General features: G+C 42.7%; 2 protein-coding genes across 10 annotated transcripts in view; both read left to right on the top strand.

The window, feature by feature from the left end:
- The first annotated feature begins 420 nt into the window (after positions 1 to 420).
- Positions 421 to 8,331, top strand: rasl11a (RAS-like, family 11, member A). Of its 2 annotated transcripts, XM_020044224.3 has the most exons (6): positions 421 to 922; positions 1,714 to 1,770; positions 2,272 to 2,354; positions 3,159 to 3,329; positions 3,825 to 3,919; positions 5,209 to 5,378. In XM_020044224.3, the coding sequence occupies exons 1-6, from the start codon at positions 772 to 774 to the stop codon at positions 5,282 to 5,284; spliced, it is 633 nt and encodes a 210-aa protein (XP_019899783.1). In that variant the 5' UTR covers positions 421 to 771; the 3' UTR covers positions 5,285 to 5,378. The 2 variants fall into 2 exon arrangements, with proteins under 2 accessions (XP_019899783.1, XP_012987998.1); XM_013132544.4 differs by lacking the exon at positions 3,825 to 3,919 and having other exon boundaries at positions 423 to 922; positions 5,209 to 8,331.
- Positions 8,332 to 21,545: 13,214 nt separating this feature from the next.
- Positions 21,546 to 22,940, top strand: part of gc2 (guanylyl cyclase 2) — a 35,136-nt gene continuing 33,741 nt past the window's right edge. For 4 of the 8 annotated variants that reach the window (XM_034290624.1, XM_010904972.3, XM_010904970.3 and 1 more), the window contains exon 1: positions 21,548 to 22,004. In XM_034290624.1, coding sequence (XP_034146515.1) covers positions 21,936 to 22,004 — 69 coding nt within the window. In that variant the 5' untranslated portion in view covers positions 21,548 to 21,935. Of the gene's footprint in view, positions 22,005 to 22,940 lie in introns of all 8 variants that reach the window. The other 4 variants (XM_010904977.5, XM_010904976.5, XM_010904975.3 and 1 more) reach the window with 3 other exon arrangements.

The following is a 22,940-nucleotide window of genomic DNA, read 5'->3' as shown; positions in this document are numbered from 1 at the left end:
TAGTCAACCCTGGTCATGTGGTTGAGAATAATTTACTCTGCAAGACCATTCATTTCCAACAATTGTTTAAAATATTCACATAGACGCCTGTTTGACGGTCTTGAATATTAGTTAAAGACTATTCACTGGAAATAAAAAGGCAAATCGTTTGCATCAATATATTTGGGGATACTATTCTAAACAGATGAACGGCCAGATCCAATGAGTCAGTGCTTGCTTCCCAAAAGGCGTCATATGGCACCCTTGTCGGTACCCATAGTGGACTACTTTGGGACAAGATCTTAACAGGGCTCTGGGCAAAATTAGTGCACTATACAGGGAACAAGGTTCTATTTGGAGTGTAGCAGTTTGCGGTTGTGCCTTGTCAGCGAGTCCAGGCTACTCATTCACGCCCCCTTCTCGTTCTACGCACTCCTGCTGCTCCGCTCGCCTCTCACTTAGGAGGAGAGCTCTGGAACTGACGGGATAGACTTGTCTAGCTACTCTAAACCCTTCTTGGCTTATGTGGACTAGCTGTCTGTATACTTAGACAATGTGAAATAACAGGGTCGAGCAAGGATACAACCTATACCATCGGATAACCGTCGGGACCGCATGCGCCAAATTAATTAGATTCTGTCAAATTGCGCTCTCAGTGCAAGAAAACTACAAGTGGTATAAGCTGCCCGAGTAAACTATTGTCATGGACGAGACACTCTTATTTTAGCCTTGGGTGACGAGGAAGAAGATTTAGGCACGGCATTCCCGGACTTGACTCATAAGGACTCATCAATGCGTCTTCTTGTCGACCCACCGAGAACAATGAATAGTGGTTCTAGCAACTTTCTGCTAGTCCCAATACCGGAATATCCTGTTCTAGATTGTGTGCCCAACAAAAACGTTAAAATTGTGGTTTTGGGAGCAAGTAACGTGGGGAAAACAGGTAGGAGACACAACTTTTGGAGCAGTGCGCAGAAGTAGTCTAAATATCACAGTTGGACTCTGGAAACCTGAACCAAAGTAATTTTTATTTTATTTTTATTAATCTATCAAGGCCAAATAGTCCTATAAAAAGCCACAATGGAAATAATCAGTTTGGCACGTTACATTTTTAGAAATATGTCTGCATATTTTATACATTTAGTATATAATGCATTTGATATATTTGGTTGATATATAAATGTACATTTATTTTAGTAACTATCACATTTTATAGAATGATACCTATGGCCTATCAAAATCTGTCGACTTTGGAACAAATACGATCAATTATAATGTTCAAGTATAACTAAAATGTTACTCTGGTATCCAACGGTGAGACTAAATTGTCGACAGGGGGCGACGTGCATTCCCGGACACATATCGACAAGCAGAGATTTTGTACCAAATGCAACCATATTTCCAACGTTGTGCACTTCATTTGAGCAAGGCCCTTAGGGGTCTAGTAGTGCAGTATGGAGGGAGAATATGGTGCTATGAGACAGACTGCAGATGGTAGTCTGGCCTGTGCCACCTAAGGAGCAGACTATGTAAGCAATGAAAAACATGCAGCCTGACATATTCTCTTATGGCACCCATAACGGATGAAGTAGGTGTAGTATTGTTACAGTTTTTAGGATGTTAGCCTAGGTCAACTACTGGCAGGTCATCTATGGCATCTATACAAAGTATGTTGCCAACCACACTCATGATGTTCTTTGCTGGAGATTAATAATCTGGTGGTTTAATTCACAGCTTTGATAGTCAGGTTTCTGACCAAGAGGTTCATCGGGGACTATGAAGCAAACACAGGTAAGCTCTTAATTTTCTCCCAGGGACATTCATATCACTGTGATTTCACATTGTATTAACCTTGTAACAATGTATGCACTAACTCTGAGTCACTCTCGATGTGGGTGTCTGCTATATGACTAAAATGAACATGAAATCATTTGAATAGCCCCATACTAGTTTACTATGCATTTAGGAAAAATCCCACTGCTTAACACCAATCATTATAATGCAGATATCCCTTTACATTTCACATCACCATTTTTGTTTAGCTAAGGTCAGTACCAGGAGCGGTGGAGCTACCTATCACACATGCTTTTACTTACTGGTCTTTATGTCCCATCTTATTCATTTATATTATAATGCTGTACTCCCAGGTCTTTCACATTTTTTGGGGGATCTTTCTGAACTTTGTATTATTTTGTTCATTTGAATAAATTCAAATGCATTCCATTTGATAAATACATACTGTAACTTTTGATTTGTTCATTGAGCAATCTGTCACGTTTTTTCTTTTCCCAGGGGCGCTCTACTCCAGAAAGATCAGTATAGATGGAGAACAGGTCTCACTGCAGGTTCAGGACACACCCTGCGTCTCTCTGCAGGTAGACCTTTCGCTCCACACAAGACATATGCCCCAAAAAGTCCACTATTCCCAATGTAGTGAACTACTTTAAACCTTAACATTATGGGCCCTTATTCAAAGTAGTGTTTGACATTGGGATTCTGGGGCCAAATGGAATGTAACTTATTGTCTCTACAGGTAACTCCTATTAGCCCTCCTAGGGGCTTATGTAACCAGAGCTGGGTCAAATACAGAGGTGAAATGCTTTCAAAGGTCAAATACTTTAAATGACCTTGGGAAAATGGGAAAAGTATTTATTTATTTATTTATTTATTTAAAAAAAAAATCCTCCACATGTATTTCTACTCCTAATTTCATTATGTCTATTTTAAGGCTTAATTATAGTTTAAGCTTATCACAGCAACTTCCCAAGCAGGTTCGGGGGAGTCCAAGATCGAGACCTCAGAGGAGAATTTATGGTTAAAGATTCTTGAAAAACTAAAGCCTGAAACACCAGCGACTCTTGTGTTGCAAGCGCCATACACCACCAACATAGCTAGCCTGGACAACACAGCAATTCTAAGCCCAGTCCATAAAGGCACATCCCTATCATTTTTATCTGACTGTAGAGGATTCGATCATTCAGCTCCCGGCTGAGGGGAGGCTCCCATTCATTTATCAAACTCACTTTGAAAACCAAGCGCCAGTCAGTTCAAAGGCCTGGTCCTGTGTCAACAAACCTTATCTTAGAGGATCTGTCTGCCCGACTGTCTGTCTGGCTGTCTGAAGGTTGATTAACACATGACCAGCTATATGACCTCCCACTGACCTACCCTTCACCCAGGATGATGCAGAGGGCCTATACTGCCAGGAGCAGATCAACAGATCTATCTACTGGGCAGATGGATACGTCCTGGTCTTTTCCATCACTGACCACAACAGCTATCGGACCATCCAGCCACTCTACCAGCACGTCAGACGCATCCACCCTGCAGGGAACATACCTGTCATACTGGTGAGTTTCACTGTTCAGTCACTGTGTATTTGTTTTGGACAGGAGCTTTATGTCGTTATGATTATTACTGTTATTATGAATAGTGCATTTTCTATTGTTTACGCCAATTGTTTTGAAAGTAGCGCTCACAAGCTAAAATGTGTCCCAGGAAATCGTTCCCAGTTGTTTGGGATATCATCTATTTGTTTTATGTTACTACCGTTTCTATTTATTTTGTGCAATTTATATGTGTTACACATTTGCAAGTGCTTAGAGGAGAATGTCACTCTTTTACTGGATGTTAGATGGTTCCTTAACCTGAAAGTAGTCTATTGGCCAGGACAAAGTATTGTTCAGTTCTTTAAATATAGATGTAGAATACAAAGTCGCACACTCAGTTTTTAAACAGCCAGTACCTACTTTGCTAACCTTTTCCACCACTAGTTAAGTCAAATGTGTGAGTGTTTTTCATTTTATTTAATTATTAACGTGCTCATTCCTTTCATTCATTTTTAGCTAGCTGTGGCTAGATTTGCTGAAGTTTGTAAAGGCTGTTTAAAGAACTCTGATCCATGCAGTGCATCTTTCTTCACTCATAGACTCCTGTCACTGTGAGGAAATTGCATTCTTGTCTAAAAACATAAATTAACATGCACTGATGAGCCCAAACATTATGACCGCTTATAGATTAAGCGAATAACATTGATCACCTCCTAACAAGGGCACATGTCAAGGTTTGGGTAGATTAGATGGTAAGAGAACAGTCAATTCTTCTAGTCAACGTGTTGGATGCAGGAGAAGTGGGCAGAAGTAAAGACCCGAGCAACTTTGACAAGGGCCAAATTGTTATGACCAGATGACAGGGTCAGAGCATCTCTGAAACAACAAGGCTTGTGAGGTGTCCCTGGTCAACAGTGGTGAATACCTACAAATAGTGGCCCAAGGAGGGACAAACCACAAACCATGACTGGGTGTTGGGCGCCCAAGGCTCGTCGATGCGTGAGGGCAACGAAGGCTGTCCTGTCTGGTCCGAACCGGAAGGAGGTCTACGGTGGCACAGAAAATGGTAATGATGGTCACGGGAGGAATATCTCAACACACAGTGCATCGCACCCTGCTATGTATTGGGCTGAGTAGCGTCAGGAACTTGACCTATGAGCAGTGAAGTTTGCCTGGTCTGATGAGTCCTGTTTTCTTTTGCATCATGTGGACGGCTGTGTATGTGTGTGCAGTTTACCTGGGAAAGTAATGGCACCAGGATGCACTGTGGGAAGATGACAAGCCAGTGGAGTGATGTGATGCTCTGGGTAATGTTCTGCTGAGAAACCCTGGGACTGGGCATTCGTGTAGAAATCTATTTGACACGTGCCACCTACCTAAACATCCTTGCAGCTGGTTTACACATTCATGTCAATGGTATTCCCTGTTGGCAGTGGCCTCTTTCAGCAGGATACTGTGCCCTGCCACACTGCATACATTGTTCGGGAATGGTTTGAGGAACATGATGAAGAGTTCAAGGTGTTGCCCTGGCCTCCAAATTCCCCAGATCTAAATCTGACTGAGCATTTGTGGGATGTGTTGGACCAACTGGTCCGATCCATGGCGGCTCCACCTCACAACTTACAGGACGTGAAGGATCTGCTGCTAATGTCTTGGTGCCAGATACCACAGGACACCTTCAGGGGTCTTGTAGAGTCCATGCCTTGGCGGGTCAGGGCTGTTTTGCATATTAGACAGGTGGTCAATATTTTGGCTCATCGGTGTGCATGTCCTATTTAACTCTCCCGCTAGATGTTTTTATCATACTTGTGACTAGCTAGGTAACCTTTATTTTACCAGGAAATATTTCTGTTCTTTGGCTTAACATTAAATTGGTCTATTCATCTCCCTTAACTCCCAGGTGGGCAACAAGAGTGATCTCCTTCGTGCCCGACAGGTGCCACACGATGAGGGTGAGACGTTGGCAGCCTCTCTAGGCGGGGCTTATTTTGAGGCCTCTGCCCGGGAGAACCACGAGGGAGTCCACTCCGCCTTCCTGCACCTCTGTGGCGAGGTGAGTCGGGCACTGGGTGGAGGAAACGGGGAAAAGAGAAGAGGGGGGCTGCACCTGGCCCGGCCAAAGTCCCCGAACATGCAGGAGCTGAAGAGGAGGTTTAGACAAGTGCTCTCGTCCAAAGGGAAATCTTCCACTACAACACTGTGATGAGAACAGTATCAGAGATGGTCCTGATCGTTTCTGATGCATCTAAAAGTCGTTCCAGATTCGGAATGATGGATTTAGTCCCGTTGAATCTTCCGGGATGCTGTCGTTGGAGAGTGAATGGAACATTTCAGTGTCACAGTGGTAAATCTAATAGAGATGAATAGTTCTGTGTTCAAGTTCTTGGATTGGAATGGCAAATTACGCTAAAGGAGACTATTCCAGTTGTGGAAGGTAATGGCAAAGAGACACCAAGGGGGACATCGGAGTGCTCGGAGTGGTGCATGATGTCACAGGACTGCATGCCAATTCAATCAATGGGCACCGAAGACAGAGCTTATGACTGACAGGTCTAACTGACCATTTATAGGGTACTCTGACCTTCTTATTTCTATTGTCATGGGGTAGCGAACTCTCCGTGCTTTTGATACATTGGAACTCAAACAAAATCAACTGTGTCATGTGTTCCCAGAGAGAAAAAAACTGTACCTTATTGTATATTTGTAATTATTTCCACCTGGGTCTTATGGGAACTTTATTCTAAAAGACATGGACCAGCTTAAAACATTTAATTACTGAAAAAACACAATCATGGTGTTCGTCAGCCTAAGCGGAACTAATCTGTCCCAGCTTGGTTCCCCTGAACAGTCCGCTTCCAACCACAGATCAAGTTTACCTAACTTTAACCATCTGGAAGGTGAAACTGACCACAGACCAGTCATTAGTGGAAACCTACCACTACGATCTCTACGGTTGCGAAAGTCTAAACTGAAGAAACAACCAGGTTTTACAGAAATCAAGGTTGAAAGACAGACAGAAAGAGGAGGGAATAAGAAGGATATTTTGAATGCTGCAAATGGATCCCCAGTCAGGCCCCTGATGTGATGTGGAGTCTCTGTGTCTGAAGGATGGATCTTGCTGCCTGTGTTATTAATACTAGTCTGGAAAAAAAGGGACTGGACCGCCTTCCCAAATTGCACCCTATTCCCAATATAGTGCACTACTTTAGTTTGATAAGCCGTTGTCCACTATTGGAAAAATGTGTGCTAAAGTGAGAACAGCGTAACAATTTTGGACAAGGGCATGGAGAAAAATGAGATTGAGGGTTCTCATGACCTTTCACCTATTTACTGCGTCTGTGTCAGTTTTTTAAAATGTTTTCTTTTTAAAGGCACTCTTCTTCCCATCATGGACACACACAAACACCCCAACCGAACCTCACAGTCTCACATGGATATTTCAGGTACTATAGGAAAAATATATCTTTCACCTTTTCTGGACAGCTTTCTTCCACATGGTGACTGGTTAGGCGACTGAGTTTAAATACACAAATACCTAGAGGGTTAACAATTCAGGCACTAACACTGACTGGTTAAGGTTCGGGAAATTATTTGTGATTGTTTTACAAATGCCTAAAACCTGTGTAATTTTACCATTGTGTATGCTACTGCCTAGCCATAGATTTGTTGCAGAGGCTGAGGGAAGGGAAATAAACACATGCTTAGGGTGAAAAAACACACACACACACACACACACACACACACTGATATAAACACTCATTCCCTTACTAATAAGAGAGTGGCACACTCTAGAATGCCTGGGGTAAATTGTTCCAGTGATGACAAATTCCTGACCATCTGGAATTCGTCTAAGTGAATCTGATCTCTGCCCCTAACGTCCTCCATCAGACACACACAAACACACATTTCACAATGTTTTGACCTTTCGACCTCTGACCTTTCGCCTATGAAAGTATTTGGTCTCAGTGTCAGCAAAAGGATTCATCTCACAGTGGTAGCTGGCTGAGTATCACTATGCCGGCTCTTGTTCATTAGGAGCCAAACGGACTCAAACAAGATGGGAAGACCTGGACTTGTCCAATTAGAAATGTTTATTTTGTGTTTTGAAATGTTATCGTTGACTGCTTTATTAAACAAGAACTGATACTGAGATCTGTTTTAGAAAGACTAATAAATATGTTTGAACTGGTGTGAAGATAAAAATGGGCAAAAAGTAATTTACTGGAACCATTTTAGATGTAATGTTCTTTTCTTCCTGTTTCTCAGCATCTAAATTCCCCAACCTCTTGTACACGCTCACACACACACACACACACAGACACACACAGATGCACACATGTAGACACATTCATGCACGAATACACAAACCACTGCCTACATAAAGACCCTCTTCCGGCATGCCACTGGCACAAGTGCGCTCATTTGTGCTCTCCTCGTATCTACTCACAAAGCCAGAGAAACTGACCAATACGGATGTATGTTACTCAAAAATATAAACGGGGAGGTTCAAACCCCAAATGCTGATTGTCTGAAAGCTGTGGCATATCAGAATGAATACAACAGAAATTATAAAAAAAAAAAAAAAAGTGTTCTAATACATTTGTCAGCGTTATATAATCACAATAAGGCTATTAATAAGGCTGGGGTTTGTTGTGCAGTATATTGTCAATCAGCAAAGGGTTGTGTGCAGGCACTCCACCTAGAGTTGTGCCAAATAACCTGGTGTCTTGGACATAAGCCAAATGGTCAACAGTGTAAAGTGGTCAACATTATATTCGAAATAGGGTGACGAACTGGAGCCTTTATCATATTTCTTTCCAAGTCGGAATGTTTTTGTCCAACCACAATAGAAGAGGCAGGAAATTAAAACGTAGCCCACTCAGCCCACCTCAGAAGGGCCAGACAGTAGTATAATGGCTTCCCGTACTCCATAGGAGAAGAGCCAGTTAAAATATAGTCTCAATCCACCATAGAAGAAGAGACAGTTAAAACATAGGCTCACTCTGCCCACCATAGAAGAAGAGCCAGTTAAAATATTGTCTCAGTCCACCATAGAAGAAGAGACAGTTAAAACATAGGCTCACTCTGCCCACCATAGAAGAATAGCCAGTTAAAACATAGGCTCACTCAGCCCACCATAGAGTTAGTTAAAACAGCTCACCACAGAAGAAATGGTCATGGGGCCTAAATGGTCTAAGGTGTCACTGCAACCTGAGACTGAGTCCTGGCTGTCCAACACTGGCCGTGGTGGAGAGTCGTATTGGGATGGTGTATGCAGACCCAGCAAGGTCATGGAGGGACGGCCGGCAATATTTTCTATGTCACATCCCGATCTAAGGACTTACTTATGGGATTGTTCTCCTCCAAACCTGCTCATCTGACAGAAATGTATCCCAATCTTGGCTCTCCATTATTCACTGGGAGTTGCCGTGAAGAGGCAGGGAAAACTATGCATTGCAAATGTCATTAAATGTTGAGAGAAACTGTTAAATTAGATTTTTTCGGGAGGTTATGGGACAGTCAACTTTTGACAAAGAAATCCAACAGAATGGGTTGCCATTCCGGCTATTGGAGGATTCTTCAAGTGTTGTTTGTGAGTGTATCTGAGTTTTCATTGTTCACTCAGGGAATTGGAATGCAGTCATTGAGTTCTTGTTCTTGACTTCATCATCTTGAGTTCTTTTATGTCAGCGGTTTTTCTGTCTTCAGAATGGGAGTCTTATACAGCTCAAAAGGGCTGAATCTGTCTTTGTGTGCACTTGTGTGCTGGTGTGTAGGACTGTCGCAAGTTGACAAACTTTTCTGGTCTAGCATTGGTTTGGCTTGGCACATAGAGGAACATAGAATAGGAATGAAGAAGAATGAGTGGGAACCCTCTGGTTACCCACATTATCAGACACACTCACCTCCCTCACAAGCATAAGTACACATAAATGGTACACAAGAAAACACACCTCTGTCTCTGTTTCTGTGTGTGTGTCTTTGTCATTAGATGGCCCATAGAATTGATGTCTATAAGCTTTGATCTGGTAAGAATGAATGGGTAACATATGTGGTTTTACAAGGTTAAAGGTAGGCAGATCTCGTGTGTGTGTGTGTGTGTGTGTTAGGAGAAGACCATGTGTGAATTCTTTTAAACCAGCTCTGTTGTTTTTCCCCTCCTTGTTTCTCACAGGCTTTGTGTGTATGTGTGTTGTGAGTTTCTGACTTAACTATATAACAAGAACAACAATTTTCCTGAACTGTGAATAAACAGAACAAGTGGAGGGGACATATTTCTTGTCCCTATTTTTGGCTTAAGTGACAGATTTAGGATAGAAGTTAGGTGTTGGTTAGAAGTTGGGTTTGGCATTTTGTCTAGGTTAAGTTTAGGAATAAATGTTGACTGAGGCTAAGGGTAGCGTTAATAAAATAATTATTTTTGAAGGAAAATCAACTTTAGATGGCCAAGTACAGTTGGTATGGTACAACTTACATTTTATCCTGAACGATCCAATGCTCATGTATTCCCTGACTGAATTCAAAATAATAATGGCACGATAAAAAATATGGGAATAAAAGGAATTGTACTCCCTACTGTAAATTGCTCTGGATAAGTCCTTCTGCTGAATTACTTTAATGGTAAATGCATACATTGTCCAAACAGGAAAGACATGCTCCTGAGGATCTGAAAGGGTGCACCCACAGGGTTGATGACTCAGTGGATTATAAACACAAGTAAATACAGCCGACAAATGTTTTTTGGCTAGCGGTTTAACTACTTCGAATTTCCACAATAATCTGCCATCAGGGTGGCATAACGCGATTAGAGCATCTAACCAGTATCCAACATTTGCTGGATCATATCCCTTTGCCTATAAGGAAAAAAAAAATGCTGTCCTTGAGCAAGGCAGTTAACCTTAATTGTTCCCCAAATGCCCATTTTTGCAACCTACTTCCCCTCTCCAATTTCACAGAAGTCAGATCATCTTTATGATGGATAGTTAAAGTACTGTAGTTTAATAATCAACCTATTCTTTGTCCATCACTGAAAATCTCCCTCTCTGAACTTTCTATGGCGCGCTCTCTCCTGTCCTTCACCCGAACTGCTGCCACTGACAACCACATAACCAAGGAGATCCGTCCCCTTGGCAGATTCAAATGGACACTTCCTTTCTTTTAAGGGTGATCCTCGACCTTGCTTTGGGGCAGCAACTGCCCTACAGATCTAGCATCAGTTTACCCTCTCAAAATCCAAGTCATAATCACCTCTAAAATGAGCATACAAGCATTTCAGATTTTCCATGTGTCAGCATTTTTGGAATCCGACAACATAACATATTTTTTTAAGGAAAGGAACATAAAATAGACAAACTGTCTGAACCAGATAAGAGGTTATCTGCTAACCAGCCTTCCTAACATTCTCCTTCAGTCAGTAGAAACATTTCAGGCAGTGGGGGAGCTTATTATAAGAGGGATTTGGAACATTGAATGTTCTCAGAAGGAACGTTTCCCTGGACATGCCACAGCTGTTGGTTTCATTTGTGTGTGTGTGTGTAAGTGTATGTTTAGATGTGTGTGTATGTGTGTTAGAGTGGGCGAGGTTTTCAACGGCTCGTCTTGTTATCAAAAGGCAGGATGTGGTGGGCTTTTGGATTGGGGAGAGAGGGATGAGGGGAGGGATGAGGGGAGAGGATGAGTGGGGTTACAGGGCTAGAGGACCGGGGCCAGGGAGAGAAAGAAACTAACCTCATGGGATCAGAGGGGGAGAGATGTCAAGAAGAGGGGGAAAAACAGGGGGAAAAGATAGAAAAATGAAAGAAAAGACAGAAAGACAAGACATAAAATAGGTCAAAAGAAAGACAGTAAGGCAGAAAAAAAGACTGAAGAAAGAAAATCAAATAGAAAGGGAAAAAGAAGTGCCTGCTTTAGGAGTGATATCAGTGTGTCGGTCTGGAATGACCTCTGAGTCTATCTGTCAAACTGACTGATGTCCCTTGTGGCAGCACACACTCAAACACACAAACCACTCCCCTCGAAGAAAGACTGCAGCTTACTTCAGAGTACTTAAATAACAGGGTAACACGAAGGCCGTCAATAAGTATCTTTAATCAATCTTTAAAGTATTTTTGAGTGAATGTTGTGAGTAAAAAAGACACAGGGAAGACCCAAAATAGCAGGCACATACATCAGGTAGCTAGTTCAGAACATAAAATGAAATGTATTAAAGCCGTAAATACAAACGTACTGTTGTCGGGTAAATAAGATACAATAACTTGCTTCTTTATCTGGTGTGAGAGTTTAGTGGGATATTTGTACAGTCTGCTAGAAGATACACGAACATGGACATAATTGCGTCTGAAGTCTTATCTACAGTACAAACGTACTGTTTCCTGTTTCATTTCTAGTTCAGAGACTGTGGCTGAAGGGAACAATTGGTTTTCCTAGTGTTGCAAGTGTGTGTTCTGTCGGTTGATTTCTGATCCTGTCATAACCAGTACACGCCGTTTACCTGACACCACCACAGCACAGTTATTGTCAGGGCATGTTATGATCCGTTCATAATCAGTACACGCCGTTTACCTGACACCACCACAGCACAGTTATTGTCAGGGCATGTTATGATCCCGTCATAACCAGTACACGCTGTTTACCTGATATCACCACAGCACAGTTATTGTCAGGGCATGTTATGATCCCGTCATAACCAGTACACGCCGTTTACCTGATACCACCACAGCACAGTTATTGTCAGGGCATGTTATGATCCCATCATAACCAGTACACGCTGTTTACCTGATATCACCACAGCACAGTTATTGTCAGGGCATGTTACGATCCCGTCATAACCAGTACACGCCATTTACCTGATACCACCACAGCACAGTTATTGTCAGGGCATGTTATGATCCGTTCATAATCAGTACACGCCGTTTACCTGATACCACCACAGCACAGTTATTGTCAGGGCATGTTATGATCCCGTCATAACCAGTACACGCTGTTTACCTGATACCACCACAGCACAGTTATTGTCAGGGCATGTCAACGATCAGCGCTGGCTCCTAAGGCCTTACTATGACCAAACATGGAATATCACTATATTGTGCCGGAATGAGACGACTGTTGACACGTAAATGGGACTGATTATTTGAGGCCTGCAAACCTCATCCCAAACTTTGTCCCTCAGTAAACACATAAACAGACACACACGCACACACACACACACACACACACACACACACTGTGCATTTAACTATCCTTGTTGGACAAGGACACAATTCCTATTTACAATACAGTTTTCCCTAACCTTAACCCCAAAAACCTGATCTTAACTCTAAAATCAACTTTAATCGTTAACCTAACCTTTACTCCTACTACTGTAACTCCTGGCCCTGAACCTAATTCCAACACATACCACAACTGCTGACCAAACCCCAGACTTCTCCCAGACACAAATCTAAACATTATACTCAGAACCATATTAACTGGAATATACAGCTCCAGAAAAAATTAAGAGACCACTGCAGCTTTTTCTTTCCTTTCCAAAAAAGTTGAAAAGGAAAGTTTTGAGTGAGGAACAGAAGCATTACATTTGCAGTGGTCTCTTCATTTTGACCATTCTGTTACTCAGGCAAAACATTCCTTTTCAACTTTTTTGGAAAGGAAAGGAAATGTGCAGTGGTCTCTTAATTTTTTCTGGAGCTGTATATGAAACTTTGCTCTCAAAATTCCCACACAATTTACATCAAATACAATGACACTGAACCTAAACACAAATATGTCTTTTTACCTTGTGGGGACATGGTAATATTTCCCACAAGGTAACATTTTCCATGTTTAGGTTCCAGGATATTAAAACATTTACACCAAAAGGTTACCAATAATATGAATCCTAATTGGCCTATATGAACTTTATAGCACACTGCTTTCCCTCATAGGACTGATAGGACAGGGTTCTGGTCAAAAGTCATGCACTAGGGCATTTGGGACCCTGTCAATCTTTTTTAGCACTCTGCTACTCTGGACATGATCGATGGTAAGAGTTTGACTACAGTTATTCTGCTATATGTACATCAGCCATGGCAATTCTGACAGGCTTCAATGGGTATCTGTCTACATACAAGTCCATTAAAAGGCTTTACTAGACTTAAAAACATTAAACATTAAATGAATAGCTGATACGGTTGTGGGAGAGAGAGATATTACACTTGCCACCCAAGTATATGTGACATATTTGGCAATATCTTCACAGGTGAATTTACACATTGGTGCATTTTAGTGCCCATTCTATAAAAGCATATTGAAATGTCAGCAATGATGTTTGCCATGGAGTTCTTGCAGCTAAGGCCAAGACATCCTTCTCTCTTCTTTCTTTCTCTCTCCCTTCAGTTCCAATCCTTCTTGGAATGCTGTCATACAAGTCCTGAACTGTGTATGCTGGGATATAGCCCCATTTTCAAAGACGAAATGCCTCTAGTTCCCTGGGGGACGAAGCAGGTGGAAATCTACTGCGCACTCTGTGATCCAGAACTTCATATAAAGGTTCAATGATATTCAGAACTAGTGATTGGGGAGACTATGGAAGGCATCTGACGTCATCCCAATTTCTCTTGAATTTGTTTAGCAGTCTGTATGGGGAATTATCATTCAGGAATATTGGAACATCATGATGGAACAGTGTTTTCATCAGTGTGCACCTGGTCCTGTAAAATGGCCTCATATTCCTTGGCTGTTCTACCACCATACAGGGCAAACATCAGACCCAATGACTCCCACAAGGTAGCTGCCTATACCATTTCGAATCCCCCACTATGATTTGCAGTTGGCAGCTGACATTGTGCTTTGAAAACTTAGATATCAGTGCTAATTTTCAGAGCTCTTTTATAACTAACACGTACAGTATGTACTGCTAACTGGCAATCAACCAAATGTGACCTCTGCCGCTGTATTTATAATTGTGAATTACCATGTTTAAGTTTAACCATTAGAACATGGACAAAGGTTCTGCTCCTCTGGGGAAACTCACTGCCATCCCATGATGGTGTATACGATACCACTAGTTATGATATCAATCCCCATAGGCAATAAGAAAGGTATGCAATACCGATCCCCCCATGAAAAGGAAACCCAGAACCAATCAGGTGGAGGCAGGGGTGGTGGGCGGGTTCACACCACCATGCTAGTAGACCAGTACACATCAGACTGAGTGAGGGACGTTTTCCTGTACTGTCCTGCGTCTGCTGATGCATTCAAAACAGGGTATTCAGCACCGTAGTCAGATAGGTTTACACTAAGTAACCTCTTTTAATTCCTAAAAGTACAGATAATTGATGCAAAAGTGAAATGGCTCACATTTGGCTGTGCTCTCTGCCCAGCCTATGTCATTGTCATGACACTAACAAGAACAAGGTCAAGTACAGTGTCACAAATCTCAGTGGAGATCATTGTTCTCATTTCTCTTCCTTTCCCTTGTCTACTTCCACTCATTCTTCCACAACCTTCACCCCTCTTTCTGAAGTTGTCATCCATTGTTCCAAAACACAAGTGTTTACACCTCGGAATAGAATTGGTATGATTTGGTTTTTGTTATTGAATGGCTCTTTTCTATGCAACAACATGGTGACAATTTTACTTTACAAATTGAGTTGTGTGTAGGGTTTAACAAAAAGGCATGAATGGAACAACTATGTGTGCGATAACAGGTCAAGAGTGCTAACAGATCAGGGTAAATGGGCTTCCCTCTGGAATTTAGCAAAATAGTTTTGTGTATATTGTTTATATAACCAGTTGTTCCATTGGTGTGTAAGTGATTGCATAAAACTATAAACTGTTTTCTCTTTTGTACTCTGACACTGTATGCATTGACACAAAAAGAACAGTACAAGAACGTAACATGAACATAAGACTTATTCAAATTCTATAAAATGTATCTAAATGTATATGGTGGTCAAACACTTTTTCTTCTTGCAGAATTGAGAGAAAATCAGTTGAGAGAAAACCAGTTGAGAGAACACCAGTTGAGAGATAATCAATTGTCGATGGTGATAATCATGCAGAACTTTAAACAGGTTTGTTGAAAACAACTGTATACAGCTCAGAGAAATATAAAAAATAACTTTTTAGGGATATAAAGTCAGATCAATGACCTGACCTAGGTCAGAGACAGAATGCTAAGGGAAAGTCTAAAGGAATGATTATTTTGATGATTTTAACCCTACACTTACGTACAAATGCCCTTACTATGTTCACCTCTACGCACGGCTTGGGCTCTGGAACCACACTCCTTGAGAAAGGATGGACTCTTCACCACTCTGGAGTTGCCCATGGTGAGAGGCGGCGGGCTGGTGTGGGTTTGCTTATAGCCCCCCAGCTCTGCCGCCATGTGTTGGAGTTTACCCCGGTGAACGAGAGGGTCGTTTTCCTGCGCCTACGAGTCAGTGATAGGTCTCTCACTGTTGTTTGTGCCTATGGGCCAAACGGCAGTGCTGAGTACCCGAACTTCTTGGAGTCTCTGGGAGGGGTGCTGGAAAGTGCTACGACTGGGGACTCCATCATTATACTGGGGGACTTCAACGTCCACGTGGGCAACGACAGTGACACCTGGAGGGCCGTGATTGGGAGGAACGGCCCCCCTGATCTGAACCCGAGCGGTGTTCAGTTATTGGACTTCTGTGCTAGTCACAGTTTGTCCATAACGAACACCATGTTCAAGCATAAGCTTGTCCATCAGTGCACGTGGCACCAGGACACCTTAGGCCGTAGGTCGATGATCGACTTTGTTTTAGTTTCATCTGACCTGCGGCCGTATGTCTTGGAGACTCGGGTAAAGAGAGGGGCGGAGCTGTCAACTGATCACCACCTGGTGGGGAGTTGGATCCGATGGCGGGGGAGGAAGCTGGACAGACTCGGCAGACCCAAGCGTACTGTAAGGGTCTGCTGGGAACGTCTGGCCGAGTCTCCTGTCAGAGAGATCTTTAACTCCCACCTCCGGCAGAGCTTCGACTGGATCCCGAGGGAGGCTGGAGATATTGAGTCCGAGTGGACCATGTTCTCCACCTCCATTGTCGAAGCGGCCGCTCGGAGCTATGGCCGTAAGGTCTCCGGTGCCTGTCGAAGCGGCAATCCCCGAACCCGGTGGTGGACACCGGAAGTAAGGGATGCCGTCAAGCTGAAGAAGGAGTCCTATCAGGCCTGGTTGGCTTGTGGGACTCCTGAAGCAGCTGACGGGTACCGGCAGGCCAAGCGGACTGCAGCCCGGGTGGTTGTGGAGGCAAACATTCGGGCCTGGGAGGAGTTCGGTGAGGCCATGGAGAAGGACTATCGGCTGGCTTCGAAGAGATTCTGGCAAACCGTCCGGCGTTGCCCTACCAACGCTGTTTACAGTGGAGGTGGGCAGCTGTTGACCTCAACTGGGGATGTCGTCGGGCGGTGGAAGGAGTACTTCAAGGATCTCCTCAATCCCGCCGTCACGTCTTCCATTGAGGCTAAGGGCTCAGAGGTGGATTCGTCCATCACCCGGGCTGAAGTCACTGAGGTAGTCAAGAAACTCCTCGGTGGCAAGAAACCGGGGGTGGATGAGATCCGCCCTGAGTACCTCAAGTCTCTGGATGTTGTGGGGCTGTCTTGGTTGACACGCCTCTGCAGCATCGCGTGGCGGTCGGGGACAGTGCCTCTGGGATGGCAGACCGGGGTGGTGGTCCCTCTTTTTAAAAAGGGGGACCGGAGGGTGTGTTCCAACTACAGGGGGATCACACTTCTCAGCCTCCCCGGTAAAGTCTATGCCAGGGTACTGGAGAGGAGAATACAGCTGATAGTAGAACCTCGGTTTCAGGAGGAACAGTGTGGTTTTCGTCCGGGCTGTGGAACACTGGACCAGCTCTATACCCTCTACAGGGTGATGGAGGGTTCATGGGAGTTTGCCCAACCAATCCAAATGTGTTTTGTGGATTTGGAGAAGGCATTCGACTGTGTCCCTCGCGGCATCCTGTGGAGGATGCTTCGGGAGTATGGGGTCCTGGGTCCTTTGCTAAGGGCTGTCCGGTCCCTGTACGACCGAAGCAGGAGCTTGGTTTGCATTGCCGGCAGTAAGTCAGACTTGTTCTCGGTGCATGTTGGACTCTAGCTGGGCTGCCCTTTGTCGCCGGTTCTGTTCATAATTTTTATGGACAGAATTTCTAGGGTGTCAGGTTTGGGGACCACACGATTTCAGCTCTGCTCTTTGCGGATGATGTTGTCGTGTTGGCCCCTTCAAACCAGGACCTTCAGCATGCACTGGGACGGTTTGCAGCCTAGTGTGAAGTGGTTGGGATGAAAATCAGTACCTCCAAATCCGAGGCCATGGTCCTCAGTCAGAAAAGGGTTGCTTGCCCACTTCAGGTTGCCTCAAGTGGAGGAGTTTAAGTATCTAGGGGTCTTGTTCACGAGTGAGGGAAGGATGGATTGACAGACAGATCGGTGCAGCTTCTGCAGTAATGCGGTCAATATAGAGATAGGGTGAGAAGCTCGGTCACCCGGGAGGAGCTCAGAGTAGAGCAGCTGCTCCTCCACATCGAGAGGGGTCAGCTGAGGTGGCTTGGGCATCTGTTTAGGATGCCTCCTGAACGCCTTCCCGGGAAGGTGATCCGGGCCCGTCCCACCGGGAGGAGACCCCGGGGAAGACCTAGGACACGCTGGAGGGACTATGTCTCCCGGCTGGCCTGGGAACGCCTCGGTGTCCCCCCGGAAGAGCTAGAGGAAGTGTCTAGGGAGAGGGAAGTCTGGGCATCTCTGCTTAGACTGCTGCCCCCGCGACCCGGCCCCGGATAAGCGGAAGAAGATGAATGAATGAATGAATAGTGTTCAGTAGAGTATCCAGTGGTGTCATTGTAGTTTATGGTTTCCTGTGGCATTTAGAGGGCATGTTTTCATTTATATGACTGATATGGTTTTGAATACAATGACCATTACAATCAGAACAATTAAACAACTTTGACATCAGTCCTCATTAAATAATCTCCAGCATTGCCTTGTTACCCAGTGATATACATTCATTTTGGTCCAAACTGTAATTCAAAATAATATTCAAATATCCTTTTCTTAAAGAGAGAAGAATTGTTTTCAAAGATATCCATTTTGACAAGAACCAGTAGGTTTAATCGTTAAAAGCTGTGTGCTACTGTGTCCTATGATGGTCTTGTGTTCTAAGCCGCTGCTTCCAGCACATGATGTGAGCTTTGTGACATGGTGCGTTATCCGGCAGGAAGTAGCCATTAGAAGATGGTACACTGTGGTCGTAAATGGATGGACATGGTGAGCAACAAGAGTGGCGCCCGGTGTGGTCTTCTGCTTCTGTAGCCCATCTGCATCAAGGTTCAACGCGTTGTGAGTTCAGAGATGCTCTTCTGCGTTCCTTGGTGGTAACGACTGATAATATGAGCTACTGTTGCTTTTCTATCAGCTCAAACCAGTCTAGCAATTCTCCTGCCACTCAATGGATTTTGAGTGAAATGCCACTCAAAGGATATTTTCTCTTTTTCAGACCATTCTCTAAAAATCCTATAGATGGTTGTGCAGGAAACACTAAAATCAGCCTGCCTGGAACCAACAACCATGCCAAATTCAAATTCACTTATCACTTTACCCATTCTGATGCTTGGACTGAACTTCAGCAGATCGTCTTTATCATGTCTACATACCTAAATACATTGAGGTGCTGCCACGTGATTGGCTGATTAGATATTTGCTTTAACGAGCAGTTGAAAAGGTGTACCTAATGTAGTGACCGGTGAGTGTATATATTATCTCCATACAGCATGTTTTTTGTGATTGCTTATCATTGGAATGAATGTTTCAATACTGCGATTTTTGTACCTATTCAGTGTTTGGAAACACTATAACCACAATGATGTGTTATTGCAAAGCACTATAACCAGAAAAATATGTGGTAAAAATGACTGTCCATTTCACTTCCTGTACCAGAAATCTTGAAAGAGGTGGCCTAGTGTGAGTCCCTTTTCCTAAACAATGCACTACTGGCCAGAAGGGCCCTGGTCAAAGTAGTCCACTATATAGGAAAAGGGGTGCCATTTAGGATGGAGAACATTGGCCGTCAGTTCTTCTAACATCTGGAGCTGTTACTCTTGGCAGACTGTTGCAGTTACAAATACTATCAGGGGAAAGAGAGAGAGAGAGAGAGAGAGAGAGAGCAAGAGAGAGAAAATAAGGGTGAGAGAAATGGAAAGAGGGAGAAGCAACCTCACCTTCATCATGCTTAATAAGGACTTGGACACCACCTCTCAGACATTGTTTGCTCTCTACCTCGATCACACACGTACTCCCTTTTGTCATTCTGGTTCCCTCTTTCTAGAGGGAACTGGCAAGAGAGCGGAAGATTGAGTGGGTGAGTAAGAGAAGGAGGGGGGATATAGAAACAGATGAGATAAACAGTGCTTGTCAGGCCCCAAAAAAAAAATTATCCTCATGTAAATCTTGTTGATTGTGCCCCACACCAAATAGTGCACTCTAGCTTATCACAGTTAAAATACTGTGCAAGTCTTGGAGAATGACAAAATCATCAGTGGAATAAGAATCTGTTTTCTATTATTCCATTATGGAGGTCCAGAATGAAACTCTCTGCTCAGAGGGTTACACTTGGAAACTCCACCGTGGATGTGTTACCAGATGAGAATGAACGGGTGTTGCACTGCCCTCTAGCCTTAAAAACAGGAACTGACAATGTGAATACTGATTTCCATTTTATTTATTTATTATTTGACTGTTATTTTTAACCAGGTGAGCGGACTGAGGACCAATTCTCGTTTACAAAGACTACCAGGCCAAAAGCATAACAATAGCCAGACATAATACTCAGTTACACATGAAAACATTAGAAGCAATCAAAGAAATATTATGTGCAATAGGGTAAGCAATATATCAATGTTACAGTGAAAGAGGTGGTACGTATTTAGAGATGGATAATGTGCACAGATCACCATATGAGGTGATACAACTGGAATAAGGTGCAAAGTTGCTTAACTGAGGTCACATACAGTAAATACAGGTTGGTAAGGTGCTTAGCAGGAGCTGTGATCAGATAGCAGTCTGATCACAGCTCCTGCTAAGACAGTCTGACTTTGAAAAAAGAAAGGGTGCTTTCAAGTTATAGAATATTTTGCAGTTTATTCCACTCATTGGGAGCAGGGAATTGAAAAGAATGACAGCTGCAGAAGGTGTGAACTGTGGTAGAGGGGATTTGCACAAGAGTGACATGTAGATAAGCTTGCACCAGTGAGTCTGGCATCATATGATTTGTTTACGAGAGTGTTAAGATCAGAATGATGAGTGTTTTATAAGGCACTGGTGACAAAGTGGATGGTGTTAAACTACCTCTAATTTATTAAGGGTAACCATTAGCTTGTACATTTCAAGACTGAAGCCCAGAATTGGAAGGATGGTCTTGCAGCATGGCGAAAGGACCCTTTTTTGGGGAAATAGGAAACCAATTCTGGAGTTGATTTCAGACTAGATGTGCCTGTGTCTAACCAAATACCAAGATACTTATTTAGGTATCGACATACCCTAACTCAGATCCATCTAATGTAGAAATGTTTACGATGCAGGCAGGTAGAGTTTATTTCAGATTGAAGAGCATGTATTTTGTTTTACTGAAGCTGATGAGTACGTGGGGATAATAAATAGTTAAATGAGAGGAATAAAACAGAATAAAAAACATAAAAAATACATAAATCAGTTTTTAGTGTATAATAATAATATGGAAGTGTATGACAAATTTGAGAAATGTCACGTAAAAAATACAATTAAAAAATGACATTATTGTTTTCTGCAAAAGAGTTGTGGCAGGCCAAGAGTAAAAACATTGACTCAATACTTAAGACCTCTTCGATTGATGCGTTCAGGCAATAGTATTGAAAGAAGTACTAAACAGACCAGACTTGTTTAATGAGACAATACATTGAGTAAATGTACTTATTATCAATGGCTTGTAGTTGTCCCAGATAACTATTTTAAAATGAATGCCCTGTCTGGCATAAGAGCGTCTGCTAAATGACTGAAATCTAGAACGTTGCGTTATTATTTTGCGTCTCATTACGCATTCTAAAACGAATGAAAGGTTAAGATTACTGACAACATAAAGAGATTCAAGCTTTTTTGTGTGTGTGTGTGTGTGTGGGGGGGGGGGGGGGGGGGGTGAACTATTGGCCACCAGCGGAGGGGTTTGGCGTTAAAAAAACTGAAACTTGCCCTAATTACCATGGAAGTTACTGAAGTAATATCAAAGTAGGTATAGGAAGGGCTACCAGCGTGTCATGGCCGAATATCTTGTGCTTTCCATCTAGGAATTCTCAAGGTGTCGAAGTAGGTGTTACATACCTACAGTCAGAGGATTGGATTTGATATAATCGTAAGGGTCACTTCTAGGTCGGTACCACTGCTACAGTTTCACCGGATTATTAACTCTGTATGGCGCGTCCCCGTCACCTGGAGGAAACTCCGCGTTTAATAGGCGAAAGGAAATGCTTTAAATAATGACTTTTTAAAAACTTTGCATTTCTGAAGTCACATTAGGTCTGTCAGCTAGGAGCACCTAGTAATGTGAAAATATTTCTATTGTTTTTGTATTTTTAAATCATGTAATATGGAAATGAGATGACGGTGGTAAAACTTTCATTTTGTGCATTTTTGTGTTGGATCAAAAGTCGCCCTCCTAATGAAATGGTAAGTGATATCTCTTAATTTCCCCTCTAAATAAAATGGTTTAATGTCTTTACTTAGTAAGAAGGGTATTACGTTTGTATCATAAATGCATTCATAAAACAGCCAAAAAAGATAAATACCGACTGGTGGACAAACACTGACGTTGATTATCTAAAGATGTTGATTATGATGGGCATTCCGACTCTTTTTGGGTGAGCCGGCTGCAGTGGCCCTGAAGATCTAAATGAGTCGGTTCTATTTGGTTCCCAAACAACTGTCCAAAATGCTTAAAAATCAACCTGGAACCATAAATAAATTCCAGGTCTTTTATGTCCCATAGGTCCCAATTATAGACTACTATTACGTCAGATTACATGCACCTTCAAATAGTCTACATGTACTTGGGCTAATTATTTTGCCACATTAGCTGTTGAAGCAATTAAATGTCCTTCTCTATCTTGCAGTGAGGATACACCATATATACTGAATTATGTTGCAACAGATCTCCAGATAATTGTATTTAAAAAACGAAACAAAAACACAATGCAGCAGTCGAATGACCGGGAGCTAAACGAATGTTCTTCAAAAAGAACTATTTGTTCACAAACGACTGATTACTACCATAGGCCACTGTCTAAATAGGCAACATGGAGTTCATATGATTTAACTGTAGGACAGAGTCATATACCTACAGTGTACATGCTGTATAGGGATTAGGTTATGATTACTAGTCCACAGTCATCTTTAGTCTGATAATCCTCTTTAAACTGAGCTGTTTAAAGTCTATAGAATTCCTGTAACTCAGTTTGAAATAATGCTTGTTGTTTTGTTCAAATATACATACACATAACCAAGAGGAAATGTGCACACATCCCGAGACTGTGATCTCATATAAAGAGTAGTTATAGCATAAAAAATATGTTTAGCTTTGACTTCATAGTACTTTGCAACAAATAC

Source organism: Esox lucius, chromosome 24 (assembly GCF_011004845.1).
Source record: "Esox lucius isolate fEsoLuc1 chromosome 24, fEsoLuc1.pri, whole genome shotgun sequence".
In the NCBI taxonomy this organism is placed as follows: Eukaryota; Metazoa; Chordata; class Actinopteri; order Esociformes; family Esocidae; genus Esox; species Esox lucius.
The sequence above is the reverse complement of the archived record's forward strand: the minus strand, read 5'-3'. Positions and strand labels throughout refer to the sequence as shown.

Coding starts and splice junctions, on each gene's coding strand:
- rasl11a (XM_013132544.4), top strand. CDS start 772: ATGCGTCTTCTTGTCGACCCACCGAGAACAATGAATAGTGGTTCTAGC. Junction 923..1,713: donor AAGTAACGTGGGGAAAACAG/GTAGGAGACACA, acceptor TTTAATTCACAG/CTTTGATAGTCAGGTTTCTG. Junction 2,355..3,158: donor CACCCTGCGTCTCTCTGCAG/GTAGACCTTTCG, acceptor CCCTTCACCCAG/GATGATGCAGAGGGCCTATA.